Source organism: Mesitornis unicolor, unplaced genomic scaffold, assembly GCF_000695765.1.
Source record: "Mesitornis unicolor isolate BGI_N332 unplaced genomic scaffold, ASM69576v1 scaffold5407, whole genome shotgun sequence".
NCBI classification, from domain to species: Eukaryota; Metazoa; Chordata; class Aves; order Mesitornithiformes; family Mesitornithidae; genus Mesitornis; species Mesitornis unicolor.
The window spans coordinates 55,276-70,331 of NW_010194216.1; the positions used below are offsets into that span (position 1 = coordinate 55,276).

Sequence of the window (15,056 nt, forward strand, 5' to 3'; positions counted from 1 at the left end):
AAATTCTGATGTCAAAAAAAAAGGAAAAATAAAATCTTGAAAAACTCCACTGTTGCACATCTGAAGTGATGAGAACGCTTCAATTGTAGGTGTATTTTCAGTAGTTTTGCAAATACGTGTTTGATAATGCAGTCCTTTCTTTTCTGGTCTTGAAAGGGAAAAACGGTTGCCATGATGTGCTTTTCTTCACTTTCTTGGAGTGACAGTGCTACCTAGTGCTCAGTTAGGGTAAAGGCAGCTATCTGCACTCACACTATCCAAAATCGATGAATTTATTTTAGTTTAAAGGCTTAGCAGTGGAAATTATGAGCATGCCCAGAACATGAGTGCTTCACCAGGATCAGCAGGGCGGTTCTCCATGTGACACAGCACAGAAGGCGCACAAGGCTGGCGTGGTGACCTGTGTGGTCTTCCTGCTTGTAAAAACATTTTCAGCCAAGAGTTTTTGCCAGCTCCTTTGTCTGTGGGAGAAGACATGGTCAGTCCTGCTCCATCTCTGGGGCTGGGGGAAGAGAAGAGCAGCTCTGTAATGAGCCTCTGCAGTTGGGCCTTGCTGTAGAGCAGTGTGTGAGCTACAGAGCCATCTCAATGACAGGAGATCCTTTCTTCTCATCTCCTCTTGCATAAGGAAGTGGAAAGTTAAGCACTTTTAAAGGCAGATAATAGGAAGTGAAAGGTGACAGAAAAGCAGGAAGGAGGGACAGGATGGGGAGGAGATCAGATGCAACAGCTGAGGATAAAATAAATACATTCTTTCCTAGCCCTTCTGCCTGCTGGTAATGGCTCGGAAGTGTTGCTCCCAGGAAAGGTGCTTCAGATGACAGGAGACTCTAAGGATGATGAAAATCTGTCTGCATTTATTGATGGGAGGGAAGAATAAATAGAGTTCCATCTTTCTTTTTAGAAGGTGCCTGCCATGCTGCTGTTAGACTTGTTGCAGAGCAGGTTGGATCACACGCTGGAGATGATGTTGTAGGAAGGTTACAGTTTCTTTTTGCATAGACCATTTTCTAGCACCTTTATATGGACTGCCACTGCTAATCCCAAACTCACCGATGAACTGAATGTACAGTCTGTTAGGTAGTCCATTTACTTCAGTGAAAGAAATTAAGCAGAGGAGGAAACTCTTATTTCCCATATGTCTCCTATAATTGAAATAAGTGCCTGCTCCAGTCTCACTCCTACCTGCTTGGTTTCCATCTCCCAGTGCTCTGTTATCTCCCTTTTAACTTCTGCTCTATGTAACTTCTGAGTCAAAGAAGTTTGCTTTCTGCAAGACATCTCTTGCTTTCTACTCATGGATGTCCTGCTGCTTGTTTCAAGGCTCTTTGTTTTGCAGTGAAGCTTAACTAGAGATAATCATGCTGCTGTTATCTGTCCTACAGGCTATTTCAGTACTATTTTCACTGACATTTTAAAAGTGTGTATTTAATTACAGAGCATGGGTGAAGGAGACATTTGAGGGCAGTGTAGGTCTGCAAGCCTAAAAAGTGTGTAGAGGAAATGATCCTTTTAAGATATTCATGCTTTAATCACTGATAACAGTTCAGTTGCAGAAAAAGCCAGAGCTTCTGATATTTGAGGTTTTTTAAATTGTAGAGTTAATATGTTTTAAAACACTTGTAGGCAAACTCTCATTCAAAAGCATGAGTGATCATACAGTATTGGTTGGTTGTTGAATGGAAAATGCAACACAAGATCTGCATCTTCACATCGGAGTGCCTAAGGAAGCAGAAAAAGGAGATGATCAAGATCAGTATGAGCTCTATGCTGCCTAAATCCTTTCCATATCAAATACTCCTGCACAGCCTAAACTCGTTTATTATTATTATTTTTGATGCTGGGAATGTGTCAGAATGTAATCTCTCTTCTCCAGAGTCAGATGGGAACATGCCCAGAATATCTCTGATCTCAGGTTGATCTTGGGAAGTGCTGTACAGTAGAGCTGTACATCCATAAAGGAACCAGTCATTTGAAATCCCTTGGAAGTTATTGTGTGTATTGTCAATCCTTTACACCTGAGCGGATACGGGAAGGGGTTTTCATCCTCTGGTGAATGTCTGACTAGGTCAACTTAAAGAGAAGATGTGAATGAAGTTGTTTTCTCAGAGCTGTGACGTTTGGAAGGATTGTGATGTTTCAGTTTAGGAGTTAATGATAGCAGGAGATTCTAGTGGAGCACAGTGTGGCAACAGGGAAATCACCTGCAGAGGAAACATGAGTGTCCCCTCATTAAATAGGAAGTCAAGTGATGCTCAGCAGAACCAGCCCATCTCTAGAGGCAGTGCTGCGTGGCTGGCCATGCCCTGCCACCCCAACCACCTTTGGCATTCTGCAAAATCAGTAGGTAACAGAGTAATACTGAATTCAGATCCAATTCCTGATGAGACATGATACCTGGGGAAAGATAGACTCATATCAAAGAACATAAGACTGAGGATTACTTTAGTATTATGTATTCTTTGAAAATGAGAGAGCAGCTGTCATTAGGACTGTATGAAGACCTGTCCGATGCTCTTAGCTTTTTTGATAGTATCTCAGATCTAAAGCCAACACACTGAATTGCTTTTTCTGAAATGCAATTTGTGCTACTCACTCTATCTGAACATGATTGAAAAAAGGATTTAGTATAGATTTGAATGTGTCTGTCTCTAATGTATAGTTATGCATTTAGTAGGGTGTTACTCAAGCCTTAAAGTAGAAACCAGAAGTCATCTAGATTTTGTAAGGGAGAAAAACCCAACAAAACAACAAAAACTTAACCACCAAGACATGTGTGTTGTGGCATTCAGGTATCAGCCATAGCATTTAACAGCCAAGATCCAATTGATAAAAATGTACAAATACTAGATTAGTTGACTTAGTTCTATATACAGTCATGCAGTAAGAGCTTTTCTTCAGTGAAACTTTTGTTTAACTTTTTACAAAGTCTTCTCCAGAAGTAGTTGGGCAGTATGAAAAGAAATTACGAAGGTTTATGTCTATCCTGATACACCATATTGTGTTGGAAATGTAGTTAGATATATTGTGGGGAAACAAAAATAATATAGAAAACATTATAGATTATTATCTCTTTTTGTGCAAGGTTTATGATAGGTAATGCAGCACTTCAGGTATTACTTTAAAAATAAAAGTATGCTTGCCCATATACAGGTGTTTACCTTAGTGATATACCTCAGATGGTGGTACCAATAATTTTAGAATCTTCTTAGAGCATTCCTTACAAGTGAGCTGGCTGATACAATGGGCAGTCTGACTGGTGAAAGAGCATGTTTAAAAACAGATTTCTAGGAGGTTATTTCAAGATCACCTTGTAATGAATGTACGAGCACTCAAGCTGTCCTGAGAATGTTATGGATGGTAGAAATACTGAATTTTAGCTCTGAAAATGATGGCTGCAAATTATTCTAAGAAGTTGAAAAAAAGTAAGAACGTTTAAACTAATGAGGTAGCATCAGTAAGATATGCAAAATTAATTAATTTTGTATGCACTTTCCTAGCAGATGTATATGGAATAATAAAAACCAGAAGGCAGTGAAGTAAGTCTTTAAGATAATGCCTTAAACAACATTTTGAGGTAATAAAATTCCACAGATTACACAAAAAATGTGTGTTCTTCAAGCTGTTGCTCTTAACATCATCTAAATGCAGGATCACCTCTAAACTGCATGTCAGCCCAAATTCAAGAAGACAGAAATAATCCAGTAGGACGAGTATGCAGTTATTTTACTTCGGGTTTCCACTGAGGTGGAACACTGGTTTGTATTCCCAGCCGATCACCCATCTGCTCAGGTGGGATAGCAGCAGCTCAGAACCCACACACTCCATCAAATTGTACCTCCTTGGTCTGTGCCTGCCAATCAGTGTTGTTAAGCATAAAACTCAGTGTTTAAATAGTCATGCGAGTAAGTAGATATTGTCCCAAAATCGGAACATAAGTTTTCAGGAGATCTTTGTTAGCAGGATGAATAACGTTCATATTTGCATGTTATGATAGATGAGGATTTGTTTGAAAGCACAATGGAGATCATGATTCATGTTGAGCTATTAAAAATGTTTGTCAGCAAAGATTTATGGTGTTTCAGGCTACAGTATTTCAGGCTATGGTGTTCATATCATCAAATTAACTCAGCTTAGTAATCGCCTTATTTATTTCTTGTTAAAACATGGCCAGAACTATTTTTTTATACCTAAAAAAGATGTCTATACCTACACAAACATGAATGATTCTGTATCGTTTTCACTACCGTAGTTTGAGCACAGTGAAGGCTGAGAACTTGCATTAAAACGGTTTGAATTGAAAATTTTCAAATGGTTTCCAACTGGAGAAGTATTGTTTCTGCAGTGTTAGTTTATCTTTTTGTTTGGCAGCTCTTAACTCTCTCTCTAATTATTAAAGCATAGACATGTGCAACTGCAGTAATTGAGAAGACCTTGGTGCTAGAAAATACTGCCTTTCTGCTGGGATGTGCAATGGGTGGTGTTTGGGCAGTTCAGCAAAGGATCAGATGGGTTGGCCTTTTGTTTTCACAGTTGTCTGTATTGACAAGTGAAATTAAGTCTTATGAAGTTGCTTCTCAGTAGACATACTCAAGAATTGATACTTTATTGCCAAAGCGATTGAGAATTAAAATGTCTTTAGTGTTTTGATTGCATTTTTTTTTTTTGCTTTGGAAGATAAGACAATAATACAACATAAGAACAGGCTATAGCATAATGTCCAAACTAGTCAGTCAATAAACCATTAGTTCATAGGGGAGTATAAATAAGTTGTCTATAATAAGATTCAGATAGTTTGCCTAATTTAACTAATAAGTCTGCACTATACCAAAATATCTTCTTTCAGTCAATCTTCAATATGCTAATTACCAACCAGCTTCTTAATAACTTATCATTATTGGTGTATAAATGACAAAATCCCATTTTGCTTTTATGCATCTCAGGGATATTAATACAATAATAGCTCAGTTATTGTGGAAAAAGTCATTAAATGCAGCTTCTCTTCAATTGATCACAACAGGGGTCTGGAGCATAAAGCACTGGGAGAATCTCCTGTGGTAGCTGAGCCAGATCTGACTTTTTGAGGATCAGTTGTCTCCAGGAGGGTTGGAGGTGGTTCAGTAGCGGGGAGGGAAGCAGGTGACAGGGGGACGTGCAGGGTACAGCAGAAGGGATGAGTCCTGGGGTTCTTTTCCAGCTCCTTTTTTCCCCACTGTTCTCTGAAATACTCATATTTTAGTGATTCAAACAGGGTTTTTTTCTCATGTTAAAAGTTTCAAATACTTTGAAAGGAACAAAAAAGCCAGATTTACTTATCTTGATTTCTTTTTGTTTTAATTGCAGTTCAGATATTTTGGTTTTTTTTAATCTCTTACAAGTCTCTTGATTCTAAATTTCATTATTTAATGACTATGATTAATTCTTAGTCTTCAAAACTTAGTCTGCAGTACTAGCACTTAGTCATTTTCTAGACAGAAGAGTGGTGTAAAGGAAATGTGTATTAGAGACAGCTCTGTAAATCATAACAAAGAGACGTCAAGGAGGAGAACACAAACTTCAGCACCTCCTTCACCCACTCCACCAGATTTTCTCCAGGAAGACTGAGCTTTGTGCAAGGTCTTTCTTTGGTGCTTTGTGCAGCATGACTGTATTCTTGGTGTTAAAATGTGCTTAACCTTGTCAGAAGCTTTCTGATCTAATAAAAAAATCTGCTAAGTGTTTTAGGCTTTTTAACAATAAATTTCATTCCTACCAGCTCAGAAACTAAGAAGAGGCAGTGGCTTAACTAAACCTTTCCTTCATAACAGCTTTTTAGAAACTGTACAGTGCAAATAACCCACTGAAGCTTATCAGGTTGGCTGAATCCTTTAACTTTTCCTCAGCTGCCATTTTGAAATCACAAGAGCGATGGAAGTATTACACTTCTGTAATTTTCCTGGCAAGAGAGAACTTTCCTGTCGATTACAAGAAGGTGCGAGGTAGCTACTGCCAAAATTAATTACTTTAGAAATCACAGACAGATAAGTTACAGAAGGAGCCTTGAGCTGAATTGTCAGGCTTAGAAATGAAGAAATATCATTATCAGGTGCCATGGCTCTTGTTAAATAAGCATCTTATCAACGAGAGTCTTACCTGTTCAAAAAAGATATAAATAGGAAATTTTAATAGCAAATTTCATCTAGGCATTTGACATCTTGCTTAAAGTGCTGCATTAGATTGAATGAACAGGGAACACAGTAGTTGAATTAAAAATTTGTTCACTGAGCGATCTCAAAGTATGTCACCCTTAAAGTCATAGAATCATCGAATGGTTTAGGTTGGAAGGGACCTTAAAGCTCATCCAGTCCAACCCTCCTGACATGGGCAGGGACACCTCCCGCTAGACCAGGTTGCCTAAAGCCTTGAGTGGGGTTGTACATAGTTTCCCAAGGAATATTTGTGTAAAGATATGTGGTACCTTTTTAAATAGTCTAGATGGTGACACAGAGTTTTTGCACATGAAATTCTGGAGACTGACCATCAGAGTGCTGGAATCATCCAAATGTAAGGGGATGCTGCAGCATTCCAGGCGAGATGCAGGAGCACAGAATTATGTTTATACATAAACATCAGGAGGTTATAATGAAATCTAGAAAAGTTTTAAGGTTCTTGTATGTGTGTGTGTACATACATGTGTATGTATATATGCAAAGCTTAGTACAAAATTGGATTGGCTTTATGTAGAAACTTATGCACAGAAAAGAGAGAAGTTAGGAATCCTTTAGTTTTGCATCCAAAGCCATAAGAACGATTGGAAACTGGATGCTGAATCAGAACAATTCTGTCTTGAATGTGCTGCAGTGTAGGCCATTAAACATCCAAAACCTGCTGTGAGATACTGGAATCACAGGACTCTGCTCTCCAGGATCATCTTGACATTGCCCGGGCTTTTCCTGCTGCAACAGGGAGCAAGGACATGAGTTCTCCCAAGCCCTGGCTGAGGCATGCTGCAGTTTTGGAAGCCTCAAGTACTGCACAGGAGTTTTTTGACAGTTAGAGCATTGTGAAGTGCTGCTGTCATGGTATGGGAAGCATGTATCCCATGGACTTCTCTGGGTAGATGTGCATTGCTTTATTTCCCATTACTGGGAGGACTTGGTGACCTAAGCAATCTCATCAGGATCTTGTGGTTGTTAGTGTCTGTCAAAAGCTAGCCACTTGGTTTTGTTAAAATAGTGTGAGGGTGTACAGTCTAGAGATCAAAACCTAACACTTTTTCCCTGTTTCTGTCCTGGTTAACCCATAGGCTTTCCATGGAAAGCCACAATCCTTTAATGTACATCAGGCGAATGACTCCCAGATGCCTGTGTATGAAGCTGAGCTCTGCCCAGTTGAATGTTTCTCGTTCAGCTGGTGGGAGTTTGACTGCAGGGTTTGGTTCATCTGTATGGATCGAAGAGCTGTTGCCTTTGCTTAACCAGTGCTGGTCTGGGTTTTCCAGTCAGCACAGTTCCATAATGCACCACCTCAAACACCTTCAGCTGGGTCCCTGACTGCAGTCTCAGAAGTCTCTTTACATTCCAATTCCAATTCCATTCTTACACCAATAAGTGTTTCTCAGAAATGAAATGTGACAAAATTTCAATGGGTTTGTTGCAAAATTAGTTTAAAGGGAACTTTAAATGAATATTAAAAGTATATTTTTGGCTTTTTGTCTCCACAGAGTTTACAGATGCTTCCTCAACAACGGAAAGCCATAGCAAAATTTAAGGAGCCAGCACATGCTTTAGCATTTCAACAGAAATTCCACAGGTAAATAAGTAAGCACTGCTGCCGCCTCAGTTCCTTCCCTCCCTTCAAAAGATTAAATCAGTCTTCTCTGTTCAGTGTTTCTCTTAAGCCAATCAAGCATCTGTTTATTAGTGGCCTTCGTAGAACTTCCTTGTCTGTTCTCCACCCTTAGAATCAGTTTGAGTACCAGGTTTAAATGTCTTTTAACTTTCAACAGGCACATGATAGATCTGTCCCACATAAACGTGGCACTGATAGTTGAGTGACGTCTGCCGAGAGAAACCCTGACACTAACAGAAGCGTACTGTGGAGCTACACAAGACACAGTGGCAAAACCACCGGGTTCTGAAACATTTCAGCTTAGTCTTTAATTGGTGTGTTGAACTACAGAAAGCAGCAAGATGTCCATCAGAAGAGCTGAACTTGAGAGGATCCGCAAAGGTGGAATTTCTGTTCGATTTGTTCACATTCTGTTGTAACCACATGGAACTACAGATTTTTTTTCAAAATGCTTTCAATGCATGTAGACACTGTTCTTCAAGATCCTACTGTGTGACCACAGTGACTTTGAGAGACAACGCTTACATCGAAAGATTTAAAAACTTTCTTCATAGCAAAGAATATTTGATAATGGTTGCTCTTATCTTCAGTGCGAGGTATTTGAATGAAAACTCACATTTCTAAACAAAACACATTAGTTATGTTGTGTATCTGAGAGCACAGAAGGTATTCTTGCATAGATCGAAATGTGGTCTACTTCACTGAGTAGCAGTACGCTGAGAAGCTTTGGAGGTGACACTGGAAAATTGTAGTTTCAATCTTTGTATATTTGTTAAGTCTGTCTTCGCATTTTTCTATTCCAATGCAGACTTCCGTCTTCTCTTTCCAACTCCACTTATTCCATAAAGCACTGTGTAGGAATAACATTGCTGTATTTTCCCTTGGTTTTTAAAAGCAAGGATCTTTGCCCTTCAGTAGCATCTTGCAGTAGTGAAGTCCCAAGTTGTAACTAGGTTGTTTTAAATGACATTGCCAGATACAGGAAAAAGAAATATTTAGCAACTCACTTCAAAAATGTTACACAGGAAGAGTGGCGCATTCCTAATAGTTCTTCCAGACTAGCATTTCATGGTTGCCTTATGCTTTATTTTGATTAGGTTTTTTTTTCTCTTTGAGATTTATTTTGTGACTAATGCTGAACCATAAGAAACCCGTAACTGAAAGAACTTGGTTTGATGTGTTGTTCCTGATAAATACAGGACTATAAGGACATTGTGAATCTGCTGGTGAACGTGGCAGTTCCTAAAAATTACACGCAAACTTTAAAGAGCTTATATTTTATTCAAAGTAAAATCCATAATATTTCCTTTCGGTTAGAACCATCTAGATGGTGTTGCCAAAGGAACTTTTTTTTTTCACTTACTTCTGAATAAACTTGTTACAATGCCATCTTTATATTGGATTCCAGTTTTTATGAACATTTCCTTAGTTTTTAGACTATAAGCTTTTGCTTCACCCTTTGTTTTAGGAATACTCTTTAAGCACTCTACCTACTGTTTGAAGGGGGGGACTTACAGAAACCTTATAGGTTTGTTACCGGTGTGACCATAGAGGAACACTGATGGTATGTAATGAAACAGCTGCGAATGGGGTCCGAAGTAGGCATGGAAAGATGAATCAAGTGAGTTTATAGTAGCATAGATTTTTTTTTTTTTTTTTTAGGATTTAATTGTAACCAGGTCACAAAGACTTAATTGGCTTTCTTACAATTTTGGTCCAGAATTTCAATTAAATAGAAGTTACTAAAAATAATGATTGAGTAATAAATACTGCCAAAAGTCTTCTAGGTAAAACTGCTCTTTGTTCGCTGAAATAATACATCATAATGGGGTCCTTTGGAAGTACTGCGCTGGGAGAAAACGTTGAAAGAATACTCTAAGCCCATTTACAACGTAGTGAAGAGACATCAGTTTTTACATGGAAGTGAGTTTTACACCTGCCTGTGTAGTTCCCTATTTATGCCTAATACTGAAATAATATCCAGCACTATGGATATACGTAAAGTCCTATTGGTGCTTCAGTGACCCCAACCCAGGCCAGAGAATGAGCTGAAGGTAGGAAGTGCCTGGTGAGAGCCGACGCTGCAGACTCCTGGGAGGTGCTGATTAACTCCTCACACCATGAGCACTAGGACTCCCGTGCTGCCTCCTCAGGTTATGTAATTTTTAGTTTTAAGAAATAAATGCTTATCTTGAAAATGAGTCATTAAACAGTTATTCATCCTGCTGTTAGGGAGCAGCTTTGTGATGAGGATGGGAAGGCATCTCGAAGTGGAGCGGTAATAGTGCGTGTCTGGAAATCTGGGATAGATGCAAACGCTAGACAGGCCAGCAGCTGAGCTCAGCAGTGGGAACATCTGCAGTTGATCAGCTGTCCTGTCAGAAGCAAATGTTATTAGGGTTAGAGGGTTTCTTGGAGCCTAAGAATATGGGTTTGATTCAAAAGTCAAAGAAGTTTGTAGAAACGCTCCTGCTTTGAGTTTTGAATCCATCCCAAAGAGGCTGGTGTTCAGCCAACTTAAGTTTTAAGAATTTTTATTCACTTGGGTTTTTTAATTTTATTTTATTTTTTTTTTGAGACAAACGTGTGACTTTGGAACTAAACATGAAATTGCCTCGAATCTATTTAAATGTAGGAGGCAACATAAGCAATGCCTGTTTAATGACTAGATGTGTTATCTTTCAAGGCGGTTGCAGTAGATTATTGCTTGTGCATAGACAGAGTACGGGCAGATCGCTGGTGGTGATTTTAGCTGCTTGTTGCAGTACCTGGGTACCTTACTATATGTAAACGTACTATATGTATGTGTGTCTATATGCATTTTATTATACACATACATACATACATAGTTGCACCCTGTATTGTCACCATATCTCTCTAATAGCTTAACTCAGTAGCAAAAGTAGCAATTAGGTGAGTCATTTGTTAAAATGTTTGTGTTTTGTTAGTTCTCAAATCTAACTCAAAAGTGGATCTCTTGGCAATGATCAGTTTGAACAATACAGCTCTTTTAGATCCATTTATTGTCTCCTCCCAAAAAACCACAGAGGAAGTAGAGGTAAAGGTAGACAGACATGTTCTTGCCATGTTCTCTTTCAGCACATAGTTCAGTCTGACCATCCTGAGTTAATTTTCTTGGAAGATCTGTTGCAACCATTATCTTGTTCTTTCTTTATCGTGCATTCAAAATACAATGCAAAATTAAAAAAAAAAACACAACTCAACATTTAATGTAGTATGTAAATATTGACCTTTTAAAATTAAAATGTTACTCAAAGTGCTTACAGTCAACCACATCTTAGCTATTTGTTAGTTTTTTTGTGTTGTCTTATCTAAGTTTAATGGATACAGTTCCATAAATGTTCATGTGTTTTTGTGTATATTTTCAAATTTTTATAAAGATGCTAGTAAGTCAATACATATATCCTGATCTGTGTATTATTTGTTCATAGTTTTTCGTAGCATAATTTTATAATGATTTTAGTAGGCAACTCCAGTACGTGATTATATGGAGCCAACTTTTTTTTTTTGCATTATTTTGTTTTCCTCTTGTAGCACTGGAGAATTCTCTTCATAACTAATCATACTCTGCCTTGACTAAAAGATTGGATTGGCCATATGATCTGTGGTATTTTAGTAGAATGTTCTACTTTTTTATTAAAAAAAAATAAATAATCTCCGTCCTTTAACTTTTGAGGGGAAATACAGTGCACTGTCAGACCAAGGCATGGGGTTTCTAGGTTTGTTCCATTGTGCTGTATAAGTACAAATGAGGTCTGTCGTGTAATAGTGTTCTCAAAAGTTTGGGATATTTTGGGTTTACCCGTAATTCAAGTTGGTCATGTAACACGTTGGTTCATCATGATGGTAGCAATGATGTGGCACATGTACTGTGATAGAACGATGTGCAGTGTTGGAAAAGTGGTATCATTGGTGCTAGGCAGGAGGAGGACAGGTCCGTAGCATCCTTATAGCTGAAGGAGGAGCTGCCATGCAAATCTTTACCTCTAACGAGTGGTAGAGAATGAATTTACACAGGGATATTGTTATTGGCCCACAGACATCTCTAATATGACTTTGCGAAAAAAGAGTAAATACTGGCACCTCGTCTGTGAAGTACCTTCAGATACCTAATTTATTCCCCATTTTCATTCTGAAGATTTACTTCAGATTTCCAGATTTCTGTTAAAAAAGTCCTTCTAGCCATTAAAATGCCAAGCATGAGCATTTTAGTTCTTTGATGTTAGGTTTCCACTGCAAGCATTTACACAAGAGATTTTTTTACAAAACTGTAGGTTATTTCACAATAACCTTGAGGGCCTTCATCTTTTTTTTCTTAACATGATCTAGTTACTTGGAATAAGAAAGAAAAAACACCAAACTTTTACTTGGTGCTGAATTTTTTTATATTTTTCAAACATAGTATCTTTCATCTGTTTAGCTTAAAATTGTGCAGTTTGCCCAGAAGCTGCTGTAGGCGCTTCCTACGGTTACCCACAGTAACTGCGTGTCTGTATGTGTGTGTGGGTGCGTTGCCCTTTCAGCTGGGGCGAGAGGGTGGGTGGGAGGGTGCGGGTTTTCGTCTCTCGGGGGTTTTTTGCCTGTTTTTTATGTCTATCTCAGGAGATATCCTGGATTTGTATTGGCGTAGTATTTTGTTATTCTTGTCATTCGCGTAGTGCTGTGTTTGTTATGTGAGTTGTGATGCTTGAAGGTAGAAGTCTGGCTTCACCTGTTCACTGTCAAAAAGGCATTTTTGTTCAGAGACAAACTTTTTTTTAAATTGGGGTTTTTTTGTGCTTTTTATTTTTTTAACAGCATGTTGGATGAGGAATTAAATTAAAGGTTATTTAGGGTAACATGGGCTTTTCTATCAATGTTACCTTAAATCGTGCCTCAACCACCAATTAATTCATAATACTTCGAAGTATTTTATCTTCAGTTAGTATCAAATCCTAAGGATTTTCTGTAGGGTTTTTTTGTAACCTGATTTTTAATAATGAAAATGACTTCTTATGCACATGAGCACAGAGTCTTGTGTGCAAAAACACTGATTCATATTGGATCCTTACGTATACCATCTTCTGGTATAATATGGTTGGGAAGGATCATTTTGTTCTTCATAACGCTGCTTTTTGCAGTGTTGGGGTTTTTCATTAAAAAACACCTCCATTTTGTACTTCTGTGCTTATTTTGATGGAAAGTATGGTCCTTATTGCACTAAAGAAAACCTCAAGGGGAAAGTTAATCTCACTGGGTCTTTTAGGTGCCTGTGTTGCTTTCTGGCTTCTTGGTTGGATGCACTGATTTTTCTAACTGGAAATGGGCTTTATAAATACACTGGTCTCGAGCAGGTTACATTACTTTTGTTTAATGTAACCACTTCAATTAAGCTATTTTGACCATTTAATTCTAAACAGTATTACAATTTAAGAATGTTTTTGTAAAAGAACCTGTGTACAGTTGAATGTGGCTGTATTGCAATGTTGTGTGTAGTCATTTGGAAGATCACAATTTAAATTGCTGTTGTATTGATGTTTCATTCATTTAGTGGTTCAGGATTTTACTTGTGTGCATCTAATGATTTTTAATATGCATGGTATTCCTAGTGTCTGTCAGTCTGACTTTGGAACCTTATAGTTTTATTTCTATTTATATAATAACTAAACCATTTTTTTTGCAGGATTTCTTTTGCAGGCAGTGAAACATTTCAACCGTTTAACTTCTAATTAATGCACATTTTCACTTACAGATAAGTCAGAGACAAGGTGCTAACACTCATTTATTCACAGCTGATCTTCTGTACCATTACATACAATTTTTATTTATACAGAATGCCCTTAGAATAAATCAACTTTCTTTTTTCCTGTGGTACCCTTTTCCACTACCCTGTGCTTTACCTCATTTCCATCTCACTTGCCCCCGTTTTTCCATTCCCACAAGGATATTTGTATCCTTGTTATGGTCCTGCTCTTTTCACCCTCTGCTCATCTCTCTGGACTTTTTCCTATCGGAGTGCATCACATTCAACCTCTTGCTCTATTTTCTGTAGACTCTTATAGGCTCTTTTGAGGATACCCAAGGCCTAAGTCTCCCATCCTGACAGCACATCTTCCTGCACTTCTTTTTGCAGACTTTGATACATTAAGTTAAGGTCACTTTTACAGGTATCACACCTTAGGAGATGCTGCACATCCCAAAGCACTGAAGAAGCATCGCTTAACCATTTTGTTTTGCAGCTTTACCCGTACCGGAGAATTAAAACATTTTGTGTATGTGCTTTAGCATTTGTGGCAAGCCAGGCAAAACAGGATTAACAACTCTTTTATCCTTTTCACTTTTCCAGGTATTCTGTTCTTGAATTCAGTGATAGTAATAGCACTTTATTTTGTATTGCCACGTAGAAATACAAGCACTACTGACACAATTCTACTTCCTATTACTATTACTGAATGTGATCCTTCCTAACCTGTAAAGTCTTAAACACTGTATACTTGGGTGTTTTGAGAATCACTTCAAATGTGTTGCTCTAATCTGGATTACAGAGTTTGTTTATTAGCAGTTCAGGATATAAATTCAACAGCCGACTGTATCATACTGACTCCACTGGGAGTTCGTCTGCCTCATGTTTTCTACAGCATCATCTGCACAAGTTGTTCACTACTCATTTCTTGAATGTAATACTGAGCTATACCAAATCCTCTGATTGCTTAAGCAATCTGTGTCTTACCTATTTAAGTGAATGTAAAAATGGAAAAAAATATGATCTCATGTACAATTTTTTTACATGTATTTCCATGTTTAAGATGTCAACATGTAAATATATTTATTGTATCTAAAATATGTTAATAAAACTTAATCTTCATCATGTTTTCTCTGTTGTCGCTTCATGTACAACTTGAACATCACACTTGTCAGAAAAATCTTCACATACTATATTATTTTACCATTTCTATTATGGTAGCATCTCCAGGCCCCTACTTTTACGTCAGCATCATAGCATGGGGTTCTTTGAGCTGTGCAAAGGTGCCCCAGATGGAAAAACAAGTGACTGAGGGTAGTTGATGGTAAAAAGGGCTTGTGCTTGTGTGGCTGGTTAGTCTGGAGGCTAACGAGGATCTCGTAACATGGGTACAGGAGGAAAGCTTGTGAGTACAAAAGCTTTTCTGCTTCTTTTCAGCCATACTGACATGTCTAATAAAAGATCTCTACTTTCAAATACTGCC

The 15,056-nt window shown here is 38.0% G+C and overlaps 1 protein-coding gene across 1 annotated transcript in view; it reads left to right on the plus strand.

Moving 5' to 3' along the window:
- The window catches only part of RBM33 (RNA binding motif protein 33), a gene marked incomplete at its 5' end in the record, with an annotated part of 60,163 nt that extends 51,340 nt beyond the window's left edge, over window positions 1-8,823 (plus strand). The window contains 2 exons of the mRNA XM_010187716.1: window positions 7,703-7,791; window positions 7,988-8,823. Of these exons, the coding sequence (XP_010186018.1) occupies window positions 7,703-7,791; window positions 7,988-8,036 (138 nt within the window). The remainder of the gene's footprint in view (window positions 1-7,702; window positions 7,792-7,987) is intronic.
- Between the last annotated feature and the right edge of the window lie 6,233 nt (window positions 8,824-15,056).